General features: G+C 38.3%; 1 protein-coding gene across 3 annotated transcripts; it reads left to right on the forward strand.

Moving 5' to 3' along the window:
* Window positions 1-1,376: 1,376 nt before the first annotated feature.
* On the forward strand, window positions 1,377-17,028 carry LOC111323609 (uncharacterized). Of its 3 annotated transcripts, XM_022927018.2 has the most exons (16): window positions 1,411-1,428; window positions 1,516-1,573; window positions 3,305-3,472; window positions 3,832-3,884; window positions 4,991-5,080; window positions 5,890-6,358; window positions 9,236-9,297; window positions 10,226-10,369; window positions 10,793-10,925; window positions 11,101-11,214; window positions 11,807-12,307; window positions 12,725-12,913; window positions 13,473-13,574; window positions 14,191-14,296; window positions 15,022-15,227; window positions 16,334-17,028. In XM_022927018.2, the coding sequence occupies exons 3-16, from the start codon at window positions 3,370-3,372 to the stop codon at window positions 16,855-16,857; spliced, it is 2,796 nt and encodes a 931-aa protein (XP_022782753.2). In that variant the 5' UTR covers window positions 1,411-1,428; window positions 1,516-1,573; window positions 3,305-3,369; the 3' UTR covers window positions 16,858-17,028. The 3 variants fall into 3 exon arrangements, with proteins under 3 accessions (XP_088585565.1, XP_022782758.2, XP_022782753.2); XM_022927023.2 differs by lacking the exon at window positions 1,516-1,573 and having other exon boundaries at window positions 1,383-1,484; XM_088729439.1 differs by lacking the exon at window positions 11,101-11,214 and having other exon boundaries at window positions 1,377-1,573.
* The last annotated feature ends 39 nt before the right edge of the window (window positions 17,029-17,067 follow it).

Raw genomic sequence — 17,067 nt, forward strand, 5'->3', positions numbered from 1 at the left:
TTTTGCTATACTTTCTTTCGATTCTATGTTTTTAGAATTAACATATACCGGAAAAGCGGTGTTAAAATGCTTTTTGCGCGCGCTGATTGGCTGAGTCGGAGATTTTTAGTCAAGTACCATTCCGCTACCGAGTTCCTCCGAGAAGCTGAACAGAAAAAAATTGGCTTCAGTTCCCTTTTCGTTACAAATACCTACGATGAAATAATTTCAGTTAACGAGGCGGATATACAAATGATACGGTAGAGGTTACAGTTTTGGTTGATGGCTCTCTCCATTGCAAGCTTGCTCCTCTACCATCTATGTGAGTTCGCCCCCAACGTAACCGAGTTCGCCCCCACCTTTGCCAGTTCGCCCTCAAATCTTTAGATTAGTTTCATTACCACAGAAAGTATTCATTTCTTTTCGAAATCATGATGTTTTGCGACCAACGTGTATTTATTTGCCGTACAAGCTTTGCTTGTAGGCCTAATATTAATTTTTCGGACGATCTCTTAGCCGTGGATATTATCAGCCGAAATACTAGCCGCTCATAGGTTGTCTACGGACATTAAAAAGATACTGTCTCTTCTGTGATGCAACGCCACGTTAATGAATGGGCACATGGCTCGTATGGAAGGGGCCGCAAGTGATCACACATTACCAGCTTTTTAGCCGTTCTGGTAAAGGTTTCTAGAAGAGGACTGCCCTATCCTGCTCCAGGACTACAAGTTCATTTTTTGCTTCCAAACTCTACCAGGGTAGCAAAGGGGGTTTGGGGGGAGGGTCCTAAGAGTTGATTCAAACACGAAGTTTAGAAACGTTCACGCGTCACGTATGCTTCAAACGGCATTTCACTCGTCGCGAATTTAAAAGGGAAAACTTCAAATCTCTCTTCTTGTGTGAGAAGTATCAGGGAAATTTTGAGGATTTCATAGAATGAAAGAAAAACTCACGGGTCACGTATATTTCAGAAGGTAAAGCACGCCTCACGATCACGATTCATTTGTTGAAGCATCACGTATTAATTTTGGCCTTAAACATGCGTCACGTATAAATCCTTTGCCAACTTCCTCTTTTGCAAAAATGCACTCGTTATTCTGTAGGAACACACAGTTTGGCTGAGCCTGTTTATGTTTTAATCTATATTCTAATTCATCGTCCTTCGTCCACTAATTCATGAGACGCTGCGTTACGGAATAGACTCTGCTTTTAAGTTTGGAAACAAAGACTTTGTAACAACTTCGGTCTTAAGATAGGAATATCGTCCATCGTCCAGAATTCATATTTTTTGTTTAGCACATGCCATTCGATTTATGCAGTTTATGGGATCCCCTGCTGAGCAATCAGTAGTCTCCTCCCATTAGCTCTAAGCCCACAAGCCCTTTCGAGCATTTTGGTCAGTGGGTTGACACAAACTTGCGAGGGTTTTTGCGTACACTTTCACAAATGGTGAACTTCCGATAACTCTGCATATTTAGAGATATGTAGTGGAAAATCATAAGCGTGTATGTAAAGCTTTTTTTTTTCAATATTTAGGTTGGTGTTGCTGCCATAGAATGTTGAGTTAAAGTGTTGGCTGGTCGTCGACCCGGAAGTGAGTCGTTCTTACTTTTGGCTAAAAAAATTTGATTTGTAATTAGGTCCTTCTTCGCGTGAGTGTAAGTGTTAGGTCCTCGTCATTTTTCGCTGTGCCGTCTAGGTCGCTGAATTTATCAAGATTGAAGTAGAGAACGTGTTTTAAAATGCCAATTCAAGCCACAATATAATGCCCGAACTCATATAGTCCTTCTGCATAATCCGGCGAGCAATCTAAGTGAGGCAACAGCGCTCTGTCGGAGAAGTGAGCTTGTCTAAAAATATTTTGTAGTAAAGAAGCTTTATCCTTCTATTTGATGAATGATCTAATAAATTAATCTTGCACGAGAAAAATGGAGATCAACAGTTACTACTTTGTCCTCAGTGGCAACGTACGTTCATGAATAGGTTGAAAACGTTTTAGAGTGTCGTTCAACATTTTTGCTGACTTTACTCGCAGCCTTCCAATTCCTAGTATCCGGGTTCAGAAGGGCTAATCTTTCTGCACGTGCAGTTTCTAACTCCTCCAATGTTCACATTCCTTTTGTCCATTGACGAAGCATTTGGCCTGCTGACAGTGAATTAGTACCAAATCGAAGGATAGCTAAGCACAGTCCAGACATAATTCAACTTCAATTAAAATATTCTGTTCATGATGAAATGAATGCTCCACAAGGGTGTTCTTTGACTCATTTTGAGTAAAAATTATACTTTGAGCACTAAAACACACTTGCCAAATTGGGCTGAGTAACCCAGTGCTTGGGCTAATTAACCCTGGCTTGTTAATTAAGGCAGGATGGAGATAACTTTAATACCGTGCAGTATAGTGAAAGCAACGTTTTCATCTCTATCAAGAGATATATACGACATGATACGCATACCTTCACCTTAAAAATAGTCTGCTTTTTTTGGGGCGAAATTGGCTCCCTTTAAAAGCAATTTTCCCAGCACTGACACTGTAAGAGTGATTTTAAATTGTTATCTCTTACATACTATATGTTGAATATTTTTACTTATATTTGTTGATCTTTACCCTGAAGTGCTTCTCATATACTCTAAACAAGAAGTGGAAATCTTCCTTAATGTGTTGAAGAATAGAGATGATCAATGTATGATCCAGAAGTAAATTCTCATGATTGATTAGAGTGCATGGCTTCCCTGAAATTAATGCTTGCATTACTTCAAGGCGGAAATGAATCACATCATTGTTTGGTAATTTTACAATACCCTTAGGTGATAAGGCTCATGGACCTTAAATTGATGACTTGTAGAGTGATACGTGATACAAATATTGCAGGTCCAAATATTCCAGATAATTTCAAAATGTTCTGTTATGCTTTATTATGCTGATATTGATCTGTGAATAGAACATGTTGTAATCATATAAAGTATTTTAGACTCTCATGTATATCTGAATGATTAAAGCCTTCATCAAACTGTTGTAGCTATCACTCTCTAAGCTGTCAATAAAGCTGATGCCAGTGTTGTAGACTTCAAGTGACTACCACATAACCAAGATGTAAGATGTATGTGCACTTGACATTAGGGCATAAATGACTACTAAGCAAGTCAACTACTCTAGTTGTTCATTGATTTATTTCATTTTGTTTTTATTTGTCAGGTTTCATGAAGATCTAGAAGACTAGTGTAATATATACTTACTGTTTTAGTATTTGTTTAGATCATAGTTAACTATGTTTAGATCAGAAATGTATAATAACATTATGCTTTCTTTTCTCCTCAATTTCAGGAACATTTTAGAGATTTTGTCTAGCTACAGATATAACCACAACTGGGCACTGTCTGTAACCAAAAATGGCATTATCCAAGGAAACAGCTTTGCATGTTGTATTTGAAGATGACACCTGTAGTCAGCCAGAAATATTTTTATACTCTGGAGAAACTATGTCTGCTCCATGTAATTATAAAAATCTATTACCTATTTAATAATTATTTATTAGTCAATAGTAAAACAGTTATATTGTGTGGTACAATTGGTAACATGTCACATTACATAGTAACTATGCTGAATTTAATAATTTAATTCATGTCCATCTTAAAGTTCTTAATAATCCTTAATTAAGGATTTAAAGGTACGGTAAAGACAGGGACAAGAAAAATTTTTTCTATCAGTAGAGATTTATTTTTATTCAAGCTCATGAAACAATTGGGATTATATTACAAGTCAAACAAATCTGAAGCAAAAAATCTGGCGAAAAAGAAAATAATTTGATGAATGTTAATAATAATTATAGCATGTTTTATTTCACATTTTAGGTAAGAAACTAAAGAAATGGGAGACAATAGGAACACGGCCAATACAATTTCGTGTAAGTTTCAGTGTAAGTGTCCAGGATAGATATTTTGCAATCACTGTGTCATTACCATAATTCACTCTCATTGGATAAATTGCACTGCTGATTGAGCTTCAGACTGTAATAATTAGCTAGACTCAGCTGGCAATAAATTGAATGGTGTGACTGTGATTGAGGAGATTCAAATTGTGATGCTCAAACATGTTTTGCAGTTACAAGACATCAGAGCTAAATTGGATAGTGATCCATCCTGTACACTTTCCACTTAAAAGTCATATGTATCATTTTTGTAATTATATATCTGATCCACATGATATTTTCTGTAAATGATCTTATTGAGTTTTACAGGTGCAATATTATTGTTAGTATAAATTAACAATTGAAAGTATTTGTACTACTTAGTACAGATATTATAAATTGAAGGATTTAAGACAAAAAAATTGTGGTTTTTATTGTTTAAATTCAATAAAGATTAAAATTGCTTCCAAAAATTGTTTGTTTCCTCTTTGGTGGTCTATGTATAAGCATTGTAAAATATCAAGAGGTAACTGCAAGTTTCCATTCACAAGGATATATTACATGGAAGAAGTGAGAAGTTTATAACATATAAACATGTGAGCAGTTTACATATAGTGTAAAGACCTTTAGTGCAATTTACCCACATTATCTTGTTACTTATGCCATCACAACCACTGGCTTTTAGTAATACTTACAGATGATAAGAGGTTACGAACAAGGTGTTTGTCTGCAGTGACAATTTTTTGAAAAAGAGTGGAATGACCAAAAATAGTAATATGCTTCTGCAGATTAAACCGAAAAAATTTATAGATTGTTTACTGGTATTTGCAATTCTGATTTTCAAAACAAAGTGTTAATTCGTTTTAGTTTATTCAATCTTTTACTTGTCTTTTTTGTCAACTTTTTACTGTCTTACATGGTGTCTTTTTTTCTATTTTTGTAAATTATATTTTTAATTCCTTTTTTTAATTAGCTATTTATTTTTTGCTATAAACATCCCAATGAACTTGAAAATGTTTCTGCATTTAATTTTTGATATTGCTGATTTTTAATTCCCTACTTTATGTACTCTCTTGACTATCAAATGATTGTTCTTGTTTTAGACCACAGTATCACTTTCCAATGATGTAGGGTATAATGAAAGATTTCAAGCCATAGTTATGATGGATGTATATGCAAACAAAAGCATTGAAGTAGGTTGAACAAACTGTTCACATAGAAGTTAACTGAGCTCTGAGTATGGGCCAAGTAACTGCTATTGTTTTATAATCCCTACAGGCATCTGATCTTCAACTTTATTATCTTAATGATTTATATATAGAGAGAGTATAGTATATATAGTATATCTGTAGTATTACTCTATAGTATATCATGCAAAATGTTTTTCCATGGATTGGATCCAGGAACTTATTCATTTTAGCCAGTTGTGAACTGAATTCCTTCAGTTAGAACACACCTACATATCTTAAGCTTCCCCAGGATGGCAGAACTGTGCTTTAATCAGGCAAATCCCAAAGTTATATTAGTGGCCACAGATTTGACGAGTGAAACTAAACCCCAGCATTAGTACTTGAGCACAAAGAAAAACATTTGAAATAGATGGTCGCGTTCTTCTGATTCATTAATGACTTGACCCATCAGTCCTCACTCAGAGTTATCTTTAGTTAGTACTTCAATTTTTAAATGAAGTAAACTCAAGTTTTCTTTTGACTGGAAAGTGTTCAAGAATTAAATTTAAACCGAAGTTTTCTTTCCAAAACTGGAAAAAATATGGAAGTAAGTCGCTTGGACCGGCGTATCCACAAATATTACAGCCACCGGAAGTGCGGTTTACGTGACATTGATAGAGAGAGCCAATTTAGGTTGCCAAAGCTGGATTTTTTTTTCTCTCCCTTTAAACATTGTTGCTGAGGCATGATTTATCAAACATAATGACTTAAGGAAAGCTACCTTGTCCAGAAGTGTAATCGTTCTTTTCCGCCATATTATTTCAATTGCTTAGGAGTTGCGCTTTGAAGACTATGAGTACCGGAATAGAATTCGCGCCCAGAAAGAGCCATTTGCGAAGAGTTCTTCAACCACGTGCCCCTCGTCCACAGCCGGTAGAAATGAAAATTATTTTAGAACCATAGCTGGTGGGAGTTCTCTTTCTACATCATCTGACCTTCGCACCATGTCCTCGGGCTATAGCAAACCTCACAGTTCTCAACCGAGCTACTTTCCCTGCTCGTCACCTTACATTAATACGTCATCAGCATACGAATACAGGCCCACGTCACCAAGCTACAGTCCTACGTCACCAAGCTACAGTCCTACGTCACCAAGCTACAGTCCTACGTTACCAATCTACGGGCGTACGTCACCAAACTACAGTCCTTCGACACCTACCTACAGTCCTTCGTCACCTATCAACGGTTTTTCATCCAGCTATTCTGCAGTTCGTCGCAATTCATTTTGGTCGTTTCTGGAAGGTGAGGGACTAGCTAGTTGTTTAATAATTTTAACTGTTTTGGTTTGGCATCAGCGAACTCCAAACTAGTCTCCTCTCGCAGCCGTTCTTTATCTCGGGATCCCTTTGTCTCCCTCCCCACAAACGGCTGCTCGTGTTGACCAAACATTCCATTCCAGCCGATTGACCAATCAGCGTGCCGCCTTTCGAAATCTGAAAGGCTCATAATATATTCACCTCGCCAGTGCGTGGGAACATGCGGCTGTTTCTCGGCGATTATCGGACTGACGGGCTGAGTAGGTATTAGCACCAGAAGATTGAGGCGTACAAGGCAGGGTTGGCGTAGTGGTGAGAGCGCTCGCCTTCCACCAATGTGTCCCGGGTTCGATTCCCGGACCCGGCGTCATAAGTGGATTGAGTTTGTTGGCTCTCTACTCTGCTCCGAGAGGTTTTTCTCCGGGTACTCCGGTTTTCCCCTCTCCTCAAAAACCATCATTTGAATTTATTTAATTTAGAAGTTTATTTGATTTACACACGACCCCACAAGCTGTTCAGCTTTGAAACACATCGTGTTTAAATAAAGATATTATTATTATTATTATTATTATTATTATTATTATTATTATTATTATTATTATAAGGCAGAGATACTAGCGGTTCAACTGTAGGACTTAAAGGCAAAGAAGTACATTTGCTAGGGCCGGTGAAATCGAGAGCTTTCGCTACAAAAGGTCGCTTTGCGTTCGAGTCGCTGTCAAGTGATGGTTGAAGTCTTTTAATCCGGTGATCTTAAATGGAATCATACCCAGCTTTCAGTTAATTTTTTAGCTCTTGGAGATCCTTTTCTAATTTCTTAATCTTGACCACTTTTCTGTAGCATTTGAGACATATATATAAAGTAGAATTCAAATTAATGTCGAAAGCTTCCAAGTTTACACCCAGTGCCAAACTTATGACGCTCTCTACATCAGCCGATCTTCCGGAGATTCTAACTCTTTCTTTAGTCGAAACTGTTGACGTACACAGGAAACATCCAGATAAATTACTGCAAGGTACTGTCTTCAGGGTCTCAGCCATAAATATTGATAAATGACATATTTAGCTCTACAAACATGAAATTTGGCGAAATTTTGAGAGATGTTCCCTGCTCAACGCTCATTGGTTGAAGGAAACAAAGGGAATGGAATGTTTGGTCAACACGAGCAGCCGTTTGTGGGGAGGGAGACACAGGGATCACGAGACTAAGAACGGCTGCGAGAGGAGACCAACGCCAAACACTCCCGAGATAAATTAGAATACTCTCTTTAAATTTTGTTTTGACAGGTTTTTTGGAAATATTACATTTTGGGTAGGGAAGATGAAGGAGAGAGACAGTCTCTTGTGGGCCGTGTGTCACAGTTATTTTCAGAACACTTGGGATTCAGACACTTAGGAAGGTTTCGTGTTACGAATCTTTTTAAATTTCACGTGATATCCAAGCAACACACGCGACATGTGTAACGTCATTCTTGAGGAGGCAAAGATTTTGAACCTAAAAATCATTTAGTATTAGTCTCGTTTATTGATCTTCTTGACTTTGCGAGGAAATAGTCCTAAACAACTTTCAGTGCAGTTCTTGTGGTTTTTGAGGGGAAGACTTACGCTATCGCTTTCTCGGAACTTTTTTGAAATTTGGCAAAACGCAGTAAGATGCGTTTTTCTTGAAAATTCTTTCAAGAGTTCAATTATGGAGAATGCTGATATTACGTTTTGCCAAGAGACAATGCACCGACCTTTGTGAGGTCCATCCAGGGCTTTGGGGGTAACAAGAGAAAAAGCTTCAGGCCTGAACATCTGATATCGTTTATGTAATGAGTGACTGTCTAATATTAAGGAGACCAAGACGACATTCTTTTGTTAGCTCAGAGAAATGTTTCATTGCCTTGACATTAGTCTCATACAGACGGCCGAGGGAAAGTTTTCCTCTTTCTCAGTTCTCCCTACTTGACAAGGGGAATCAGAGTAAGGCGTTTTCTTTGAGTATTTTCTTTACTCCGAGTAGCAAGGAAAATTATGATCTATAGCCTGGAAAAGTTGATTATAAAGAAAGTGTGCAGGAATAGTCTTAGTTGAGAATTAAGGGACCTACAGGACTTTCTGGGACCAAGGAAACTTTGCGAATCCTGATTTCGGGTAACATGCTTGTTCAACTGCTTTGGGGAACAAGGCAGAAAATTCAGTCATTTTGAAGAATGAATAAACACGGGTCCGTTTTATTGTTACACCATGGTCCTTGTAATATCTAGCTGTTTTCTCATTTGTTTTGGAATTATATCTTTGTTTTTTTTTTCTCAGACCTCGTTAGTGTTTTTTGTTCAGTTTGTTATCGTTTTTCGTCAGTTACATGCTTTCATACCGTTCGTAATTACAGTCTTGTTTTTAAATCCAGTTTAAGAAGAACTATCGAAACATGTTTGTTAAATATGTCGTATATTTTCTTAGTTTCTCTCTAGCGTTAACACTTTTTTCAGTCAGTTTCTCTAGATGTCGGGCTAAGCGCAGTTGTCTGTTCAAGAAGTCTTCAGTTGTCATAAAAGTTATCAGCGGTCGCAGTTTTAATTTGGCGTTATCACTGCCCGTTTTTACCGGGGTCATTCTGTTTGTACTACCTATTTGTTTATCCTACCCAAGTTGTCTTTAGTTTACGTTGCAGGGTCATTTTGTTTGTACTACCTATTTGTTTATCCTACCCAAGTTGTCTTTAGATTACGTTGTTACTTTCAACCAGTTATCTTGTTAGCTCTTATCCGTGAAATAAAGTCAGTGCTGAGAATATTACGTCCCATCAAAATCCTCGATGTAACAAAAGTTAATTAATCCACGGAATCACTTTGAGTTTATGTACCTTTGCGATTAACAGGATTTGATGCCGCAAACTGGGACCCAACCGACATTGAAGTACAAATCAATGAAACTTGCAAGGTAAGTTGTTAGGTTATAAATGGAAATTTGAGTTTTCGCAGGTTCTTCTGTCAAAAAAGAAAAGCAAGGACGTGCACGGTACATTGGAAAGCGGAACTATTTTAGCCTTCCGCTGAAGCATGATGAGCTAATGAAATGGCGGCATGATGAAAGTGAAATATAATTTAGGTCTATCGCTGAAAAAGCCATTCTCGGAAAAAACAAAACCTGAACTCTGACGTCAGGAGAAAATCCTATTCCCATCCAATTAGTGCCTTGCATTTTTTCATCGTTGAGCTACTCGCCACTTTCACATTTATCGCTGTACGTTATGCTTACTCCTAAAAATCTTGGAAAAAATGAGGAGGAAAGTGGTGATTTGGAACGCCACGAATCTAGTTTAAGGTGACAATCACCCTGTATGCTGCTACAATGGATAGTCCACGTCATTGATTAGTGCTGTAAGCCTCGTGCTCAAAGGGAAAGAGTATTCCTCAATCCATGTTTGAGACATACTTGCAAAATGAATTTTAATGAAAAGAAGTATTGTGTTCAAAATAAACTTTTTGCGAACTCAAAATCTAAAAGGAAAAATTGGCTGAACCAGCCAAAGAATCTCACTCACGATGTTTAATGCAATTGAAGTAAAAGAAGGGTTGAGGGGGGCTCATTTATCCCGTGAAAACTAACACCGTCAAGTTATCTGCGCAGTTGTAAAATAAGGAAGGAGTCGGTTAGATACTGGTTAGGTTCACAGACCATGATAGAATTATCGTCACTATAAAAAAAAGTTGAGTATGGCAATAACGAAGTGTTCGTATTTTCTCTGAAAGGGATATTCATTTAGTGAGAATCATACTTCCTCCTTTTTCTATGGCATGTGTAATATTTTCGTGATTCTTTTGATTCGGGTTGATCCTTTTGATTCGGGTTGATCCTTTATTCACAGACAGAAAAGAGGCTGATTAAAAAAAAGGGTGTGGTGCACTCGGTAAGTGGACGCCAGTGTTCAGTGGGGCTATACGATGAAAACCGCACGGTCCTCGTTTCGGTTGACAACATTGATCCAGTGGAGTTACATAGAAAAGACAAAGTAAGTATAGCCAGGTTGCTCTCAACAGTGCACATCGTATATTGTCAGTGCGATTAGAATAAACCTTATTTTTCTTTTGTGGCTAGCATTCTGTTTGTTGTCGTTGTTGGTATTTTGAGGCTGTGTAAAAAAAAAAAAAAAAAATAAAACAAAACAAAAAATTGGCAAACAGAAAGTCTGTCTGAACAATAATTATTTAAGCAACCCGTTACGCACTATTTAAACAATGCCTTAAATCCCAGTACAGTTTCTTCATGATGATGTTTTAATATTAAATTCTACATGTGTAATGCGTTCCTATTTAGTTCAATTGTCAGAATTCATATTTGGTTCCTTGCCGGACACATCTGGATCTGTTTACTTGGTTTTGAAAGCGATATCATTCGGCTTTTCACGCTCCCTTGATGTTCTTTGACTTTTCAGTGTAAAGTCGTATTTGGAGATGAATGTTCAATAAGAGGGACTTTAATCAATATTGACAACCCTGATGGAATTCTTAAATTAGAACGAACCGAGCAACTGAGAGTTTTTCCGCTGAAATTCCTTGCTAAACTTGGTAAGCTAAATAATTTTGAAGTTTATATAACCATCTTTTTTAATTGTTTTATTAAAGCGTTTAAGGTACTAGTCATATTTGAATAGTTGTTAAAACGAGAAGAAAATCTTCGGCAAAAGTGTTGATAATTTTTATGAAATGTTTCCTTTTTTTAATCCGTTTTGTATTAAATTAGGTAGAGCTAGACCCCAATTTGGTTCATTTGAAACTCCAAGTATAAAGAAAAGGAAAGATAAGCCCGTGAAGTCTCTGTTTGATTCGTCAGTGAAAGAGGAAAATGTAACTCCAAGTAAGTAAGACTTGAAAACATAGGAGCTTTTTTTTTTATTGCTTCGTAGCACTTCCTTTTATCACGACTTATCTCAGTAACAAGTAAACTGATTGGTTTTGTATTTATTGTTTAGACTAAGGGATTATAATGTCTTGGGTAGACATATCCCTGTCTTGTAATCTGTTTTGGTAACTTGTCCTTTCTTATCCCCTCCAACAAATGCTTCCTAGGTGAACACTATGATTGACGCAATTTCTTGTATCAAGTGCAGCTCAAATGCTGCTCCATCATTGCGCTGATCCTATCTAAGGGTACGCCCGTCGTTTGGTACCATTCGGATCCGGATCAGGTACTCCGAGTGGCTCATGGACTCATTAGATGTGCCATATTCTGAGTGATCTTGGATCACTCATCGTGACCCGGTCATTCGTATCAGCTCAAAAGAACGCGCCCGCGCTTTATTGGGCAAGGTTATAGTGATTTAGACTATTTAGTTTAAAAATCGCGTTAGTCTTAGCAGGTTTTCCTCGAGATGGCCTGACATTATCAAGCCTAGGTTAGTCCTCACAGCATTATTGAAACTAATGTAGTGTTACACTTGTCTCGCCAGTGATCATAGAGTCCAGCGCAGAATCAGTCGACGCTCAACTACCACAATCATCTGAGCAAGATTTTTTCCGCGAATCAATTGTTGATCTCACCACGAAAGCCAGTGCTCATCCACAAGTTGAAAAAGAAAAGGGCCAAACGCTTACCGTTTCTGAAGGGAAACAACTGTCAGAAGCCCTGCTGAAGAGCATCATGAAGTGCATACAAATCCAGAACTCCCTCTACAGACTTGTTCTTCTCCAAATAACTGGTCGAGCTTCATGCTCCTCAAGCCAACCTAACAGCGATGTCTTAGGAAATGTTCGTACCTCGGAGATACACGAGGCTCCTAACGAGAGCAGTACAGCCGGAGAAAATTTCAAACATGATACAAAGGCTCTCCTCAGTGATCTAAAACGACCCCTGGAGGCCTTGATGCGCTGTTTAAGCATTCAAAAAACTCTTTTTCAAAGATTAACAGCTGTCAGCTTGGCAACTCTTGAGCTGTCAAGTGGCAATCTAGGTAAAGGAATACGGTAAACGATTGATAAACTAGTTGTTTATGTTAACAAGTAAGGTGGACATATACTAACACGGTGGATACTATTCCTTGTCTCACCTTTTTAAAGAAAAACCAAATAATGTCATATTGACCAATACAGTGTATACTGATCCTGTTGTCGTTTGTACTGTGAAATGATATTAAATAGGATTATCAGTGACAACAATCACATGTATGGAACGAATCTTCAATTGAAACAGTGGAAATATTATGATAGCCCTCTTATGTAGAGTAGGGCACGATTTGGCTTAGATCTCAAAATTTCGGCAGTAGGTAAGGTTGGCCTTCAGATGGTACTCAGTTTTTCGGCACTAATTTTTTTTTCAGAGTGTTGCCAGGTTCTTTTAGTGTTTCCTCACCATGTCGTCCTTTTTGCAGAAATGAAAAGCAAGCCACGGGCAGACAATTTGGCAATGCAATCTTTTCTTGAGGAAGTTTCCTTTAAAAACAGCATGCAGTGTGGATATGTGCGAAATCCGTTCACCAATAAACAACCCAAAGCTTCCACAACAGAGGATGTGGTACAACATGTCTATCACGATAAACTACTTTTCAGTGGAGCTGCAGGTACAATTTTGCTGCCTCATACTTGAACTAAGGTTGAGGGAACGTCAATTTGGCACAATGCGCTTGTTTCATTTAGTCTTTTCTACGTCCGTTAGATATATAGACCGATATAGGATACTCAACATACAGTTGAAATCGACCGCTAATTGATTATTTTTCCCCCTCTCCGGATTCAACCAGACATAAGAGATGCTGAGGAATGGCGTTGATGTGCATTTCAAGTCAGATATGACTCCATACATTCCTATTACATTCCTCGTGTAACTGTAGAGGTCAGCTGAACAGGACTAGCACGAGCGCACAGTCAAACGTCACGCTTCACACTGAAGGTTACGACCTCGTGACACACACGTTTTGTATTTTTGTATAAGTTCACCAATGTTCGTCTTCCGCTTCTTTTAAATCACGTTGCATGAATGAGGGGGAAATAACAACCAATCTACACTTAACACCGCTCCTGACTAGTTTTCCATACTTTCATTGTGTTAGCAAGGTAAGAAAACTATATAGACATCTTCAGATTATGCTTGGTACTTACTGGATCATTATTTTCTTGCAGTTACCAACTATAATGCAAGTAGTCAAAGGAAACTTCCACATGGTCATGGTAGCCTTAAAACAGTGATGGGTGAAACTGTGTATACAGGAGACTGGTGTAAAGGTAGCGCTCAGTCTAAAACATTGTCGGGGCACTATTAGAAACTATTCAGTAGCATTTAAAAGGCTACAAAGTGAAAAATTATCTTTCGTATTTACATCATTGTCAAACAGATGCGAGGACAGTTCTGCTTCTGTGAATCATTGTTAACTGTTATTTTTGTGTCATTTTTCATATCTGATAAGTATTGGTAAGTGTTTCATTTAAAGTTCTTTCTTCTGTGGCTGGTCAATTGTATATTGTATAGCAGAAAACATTATTTCGTGAATGTGTTTCATACACCTCACCGCTTGTGACGTGAACCTCACTAGAAGTAGTCTTGGTGCAGTAGTCTTTATTTCTTCACACGACAAAAATTACGAATCTTTTGCTACAAAGTGAAACGTGGTCAAAGTAGTAAAAATGTCAAAAATAGGGTAACGTAAATAGGGTAATGTAACTCCACCCCTACCCAAAGGTAATACAAGGCATACATTCCATGCATGTCAGTTGCCCATGAGCACGACTTCACACTCAGTAAAATGCTTAAACTTAAGAAACATTCAATAACTGCTCGTGTTGTATCATGTGCAAGAAAGTGTAACTCTTTGGTAAGAGAAAACCTCTGTTTTACACACAGGCAAAAGGGATGGGGTGGGCAAAGGTCTCATTCTTTCTTCGCCTTGCGACAATCCAGCAACAGCTAAACATGGACTCTACAATGGTGGGTGGAAAAACAACATGAGGTAAAAACAAAGTACGGGCTGCAGTACGTAGATATCTGCTGAAAAGAGATGTTCATAGACGTGTTTAGTAGACGACTTAAATCAAAGAAACAATCACCGAGATCACCAAGAATAAAAGAAGTCCAGTAACAGCTACTACTGGGAGAACGCCTGTGTCAATGCATCTCTAAGATCATTACGTGGAAAGGAGACAAGGACAAACCGAGATTTAGACAATGAAAGAAATTGGTTTCAAAAGATCGAGCTTGAGACTTTCTTACGTATATGTGCACGATCCTCGCAGTAAAGCACTATTTAAGCAATAGTGAAAAATCAGACCTGAAAAAACTCAGTCTTGTACGGGATTCGAGCCACTGCCCTCTGCGATACTAGGGCAGCGCTCTACCAATTGAGCTAACAAGCCAACTGGGAGCGGGCTATCAAATTAATTCGACATAAACCCGTAAGATGATAAATCAAACGCAACGAATATTTGAAATACATATATCTTGAGGATTTCTGTTTCGGAAAGACTTGTGATAACCACGACTCGATTCGTGTCTTACTGAGCACATACGGCAATACAGAAATGAAAGATTATTCTAATTTATTGAAAACGGCATAATTTGCTTTTAATTTCGCTTTTATACAGGACTACCTTCACAGAGATGCTGTGCTATTTTGTTTAGATCAACCGATCCCTAAGCAGCTCTAGGTGTTGATGAAATTGTTTGAACTTATTCTAGGCATGGTCATGGAAAGATGATGTTTTCCTCCGGTGCTATATACGAAGGTCAGTGGCAGTACGATAAAATGACCGGCTTTGGGACTTTGACGCTTTCGGATGGTACTGTACAAGAGGGGAGCTGGAAAGATGGGTGCTTAGATGGATGCATGCAGTTTACTTGGCCTCATGGAGTCACTGAGTTTCGAGAGTATGATGAGCGTAGAGGTTTGTGTTTTAAACTACTTGTTTGTTTTGTTTAAATCAGAACAGATGTTCTCCTTACGACATTCAGCGTACATTTAAACATCATTAATGGGTTTAACTGACTTGAGCCACACGTTTCGATAACAGATATTTAATTTTGATTAGTGTTTGCGAAAGTGGCGTAGCAATTGAGTTTAATTTGATTTGATTTGATCAGGGCCTTAACTGCCTTCGCTATGACATCAAGAGGTTAAACTGATTCCAACTAAGTTCTTAGTTGGACTGAATATTACCATCAACTTAGATATTGTTCTTAGTTTCAGATTTAAAATAATGACCACATTGTATCCAAGTGTCTATTGTATCCTTGTATAGAAGTAAACCGCCTACCGGTTAGCTCAATGGATAGAGCGCTGGACTGTTGTGCGGGAGGTTGAGGGTTCGAGCCCCGGCCGGACCAACACTCAAGGTCTTAAAATAATTGAGAAGAATTTGCTACCTTTCTATAACATCAAGAAATGGTTAGATATTCTAGTCTTCTCGGATAGGGACGAATAAATGGAGGTCCCGTCTCCTGCAGGGTTGGGGTAGGAGACGTTAATTTCCCACAAACGAGATTACTGTGTGATGGATGTCCTCCCCTGGGGTGGGATGGGTGGGAAGGTGAGATCATAGACTGAAGCGGCTGCCAGAGGCGCCTGATATGCTGACGTCTGTTCTCAACCTTACACTGCACCCGTAATTCAGCCTCTGGGCTGCAAGTGGTCAGATATAAACTATATTCATATTCAAGTAGTGAACTAAAAATTCCTCCACGCTAAACGCTCTTCCATAAAAAAAAAAAAACGGAGTGAGGAAGGCTTTATTAGCTTGGAATATGTGTGTTCTCAGCAAATGCGAATCGAGATTTTAGTGAAACTGACTAAAGGAAAAGAACATAAAACGATCGCACACAAGAGTGACCACAAGCAGTCCGTCTTTCCAGGCGCTGTTCGTTGCGCGAAGCAATAGAGATCAGAGGAAGAAAAAGCTGGAATCGCACCTGACTACGCTTGGAAAGAGGGACTTCTCCTGGTATAGAAGTAAAATTGTTCTTTCTTTTACTTATTTTGTCGTTTGATCCTTAGGTCTCTTGTCTTCCTGTGCAATCGAGAAAGAAACTGCTCAGAAGCTCTCTCAAATGCGTTCCATTCAGTCCAAGATTTCAAACATGAGTGAATGTGTAACTCAGCTAAAAGCCGAGAAACTACGTCTCAGTGAGCAACTGGGCGTGCATAAGATGGTACAAACTGAGCTGAGAAGTCATTACCACACTACAATGTTTGAAATTCGTGAAACTTTTAAAGAGCAGTTAGAGCGTGACTGTACGGAAAAGCGAGAAGAGTTTGAGAAGAATTTAAACAAAGTAGAAGAACCTGAGGCGGAAAGTGACCAAAAAGTTATCGATCTCAAAATGAAACTCGAAAAATCTAGGAGCTCTGTGCTTTGTCAGAAGTGTACGCAACAGCCTCGTGACTGTGTTATTATGCCCTGTGGCCATTTTTTGTACTGTAGAACTTGTGTTAAAGAGTTAATGAAGGGCTCCCATGTCAAATGCCCTTCTTGCAGGCGGGCTGTTACTGCTCAACTTTTCTGTAATCTTAATCATTAAACCACACATTCTCAGTAAATATACGAGAGAACTACCAACTGTCGTTCAAGTTATACTCGGAATTGCTAACACAAATTGAACTCAAAGTATGGCCACTTTGCACCACTTTGTAAACATAATGACAATCTTCTTATAATTTCTTACGAATAAAATTCCAGAAGAAACGTGAAATTCGTTTTGTAAGAATGACATTTCTTAAAGTTTATCATG

Source organism: Stylophora pistillata, chromosome 8 (genome assembly GCF_964205215.1).
Source record: "Stylophora pistillata chromosome 8, jaStyPist1.2, whole genome shotgun sequence".
Lineage (NCBI taxonomy): Eukaryota > Metazoa > Cnidaria > Anthozoa > Scleractinia > Pocilloporidae > Stylophora > Stylophora pistillata.

Bases quoted from the DNA above. Each gene is read 5' to 3' on its own strand.
- LOC111323609 (XM_022927023.2), top strand. From the start codon at position 3,370: ATGGCATTATCCAAGGAAACAGCTTTGCATGTTGTATTTGAAGATGAC. The intron at 6,359-9,235 runs GTGAGGGACTAG...TGCGATTAACAG, and splicing joins ATTTTGGTCGTTTCTGGAAG to GATTTGATGCCGCAAACTGG. The intron at 15,228-16,333 runs GTTTGTGTTTTA...TTTGATCCTTAG, and splicing joins AGAGTATGATGAGCGTAGAG to GTCTCTTGTCTTCCTGTGCA.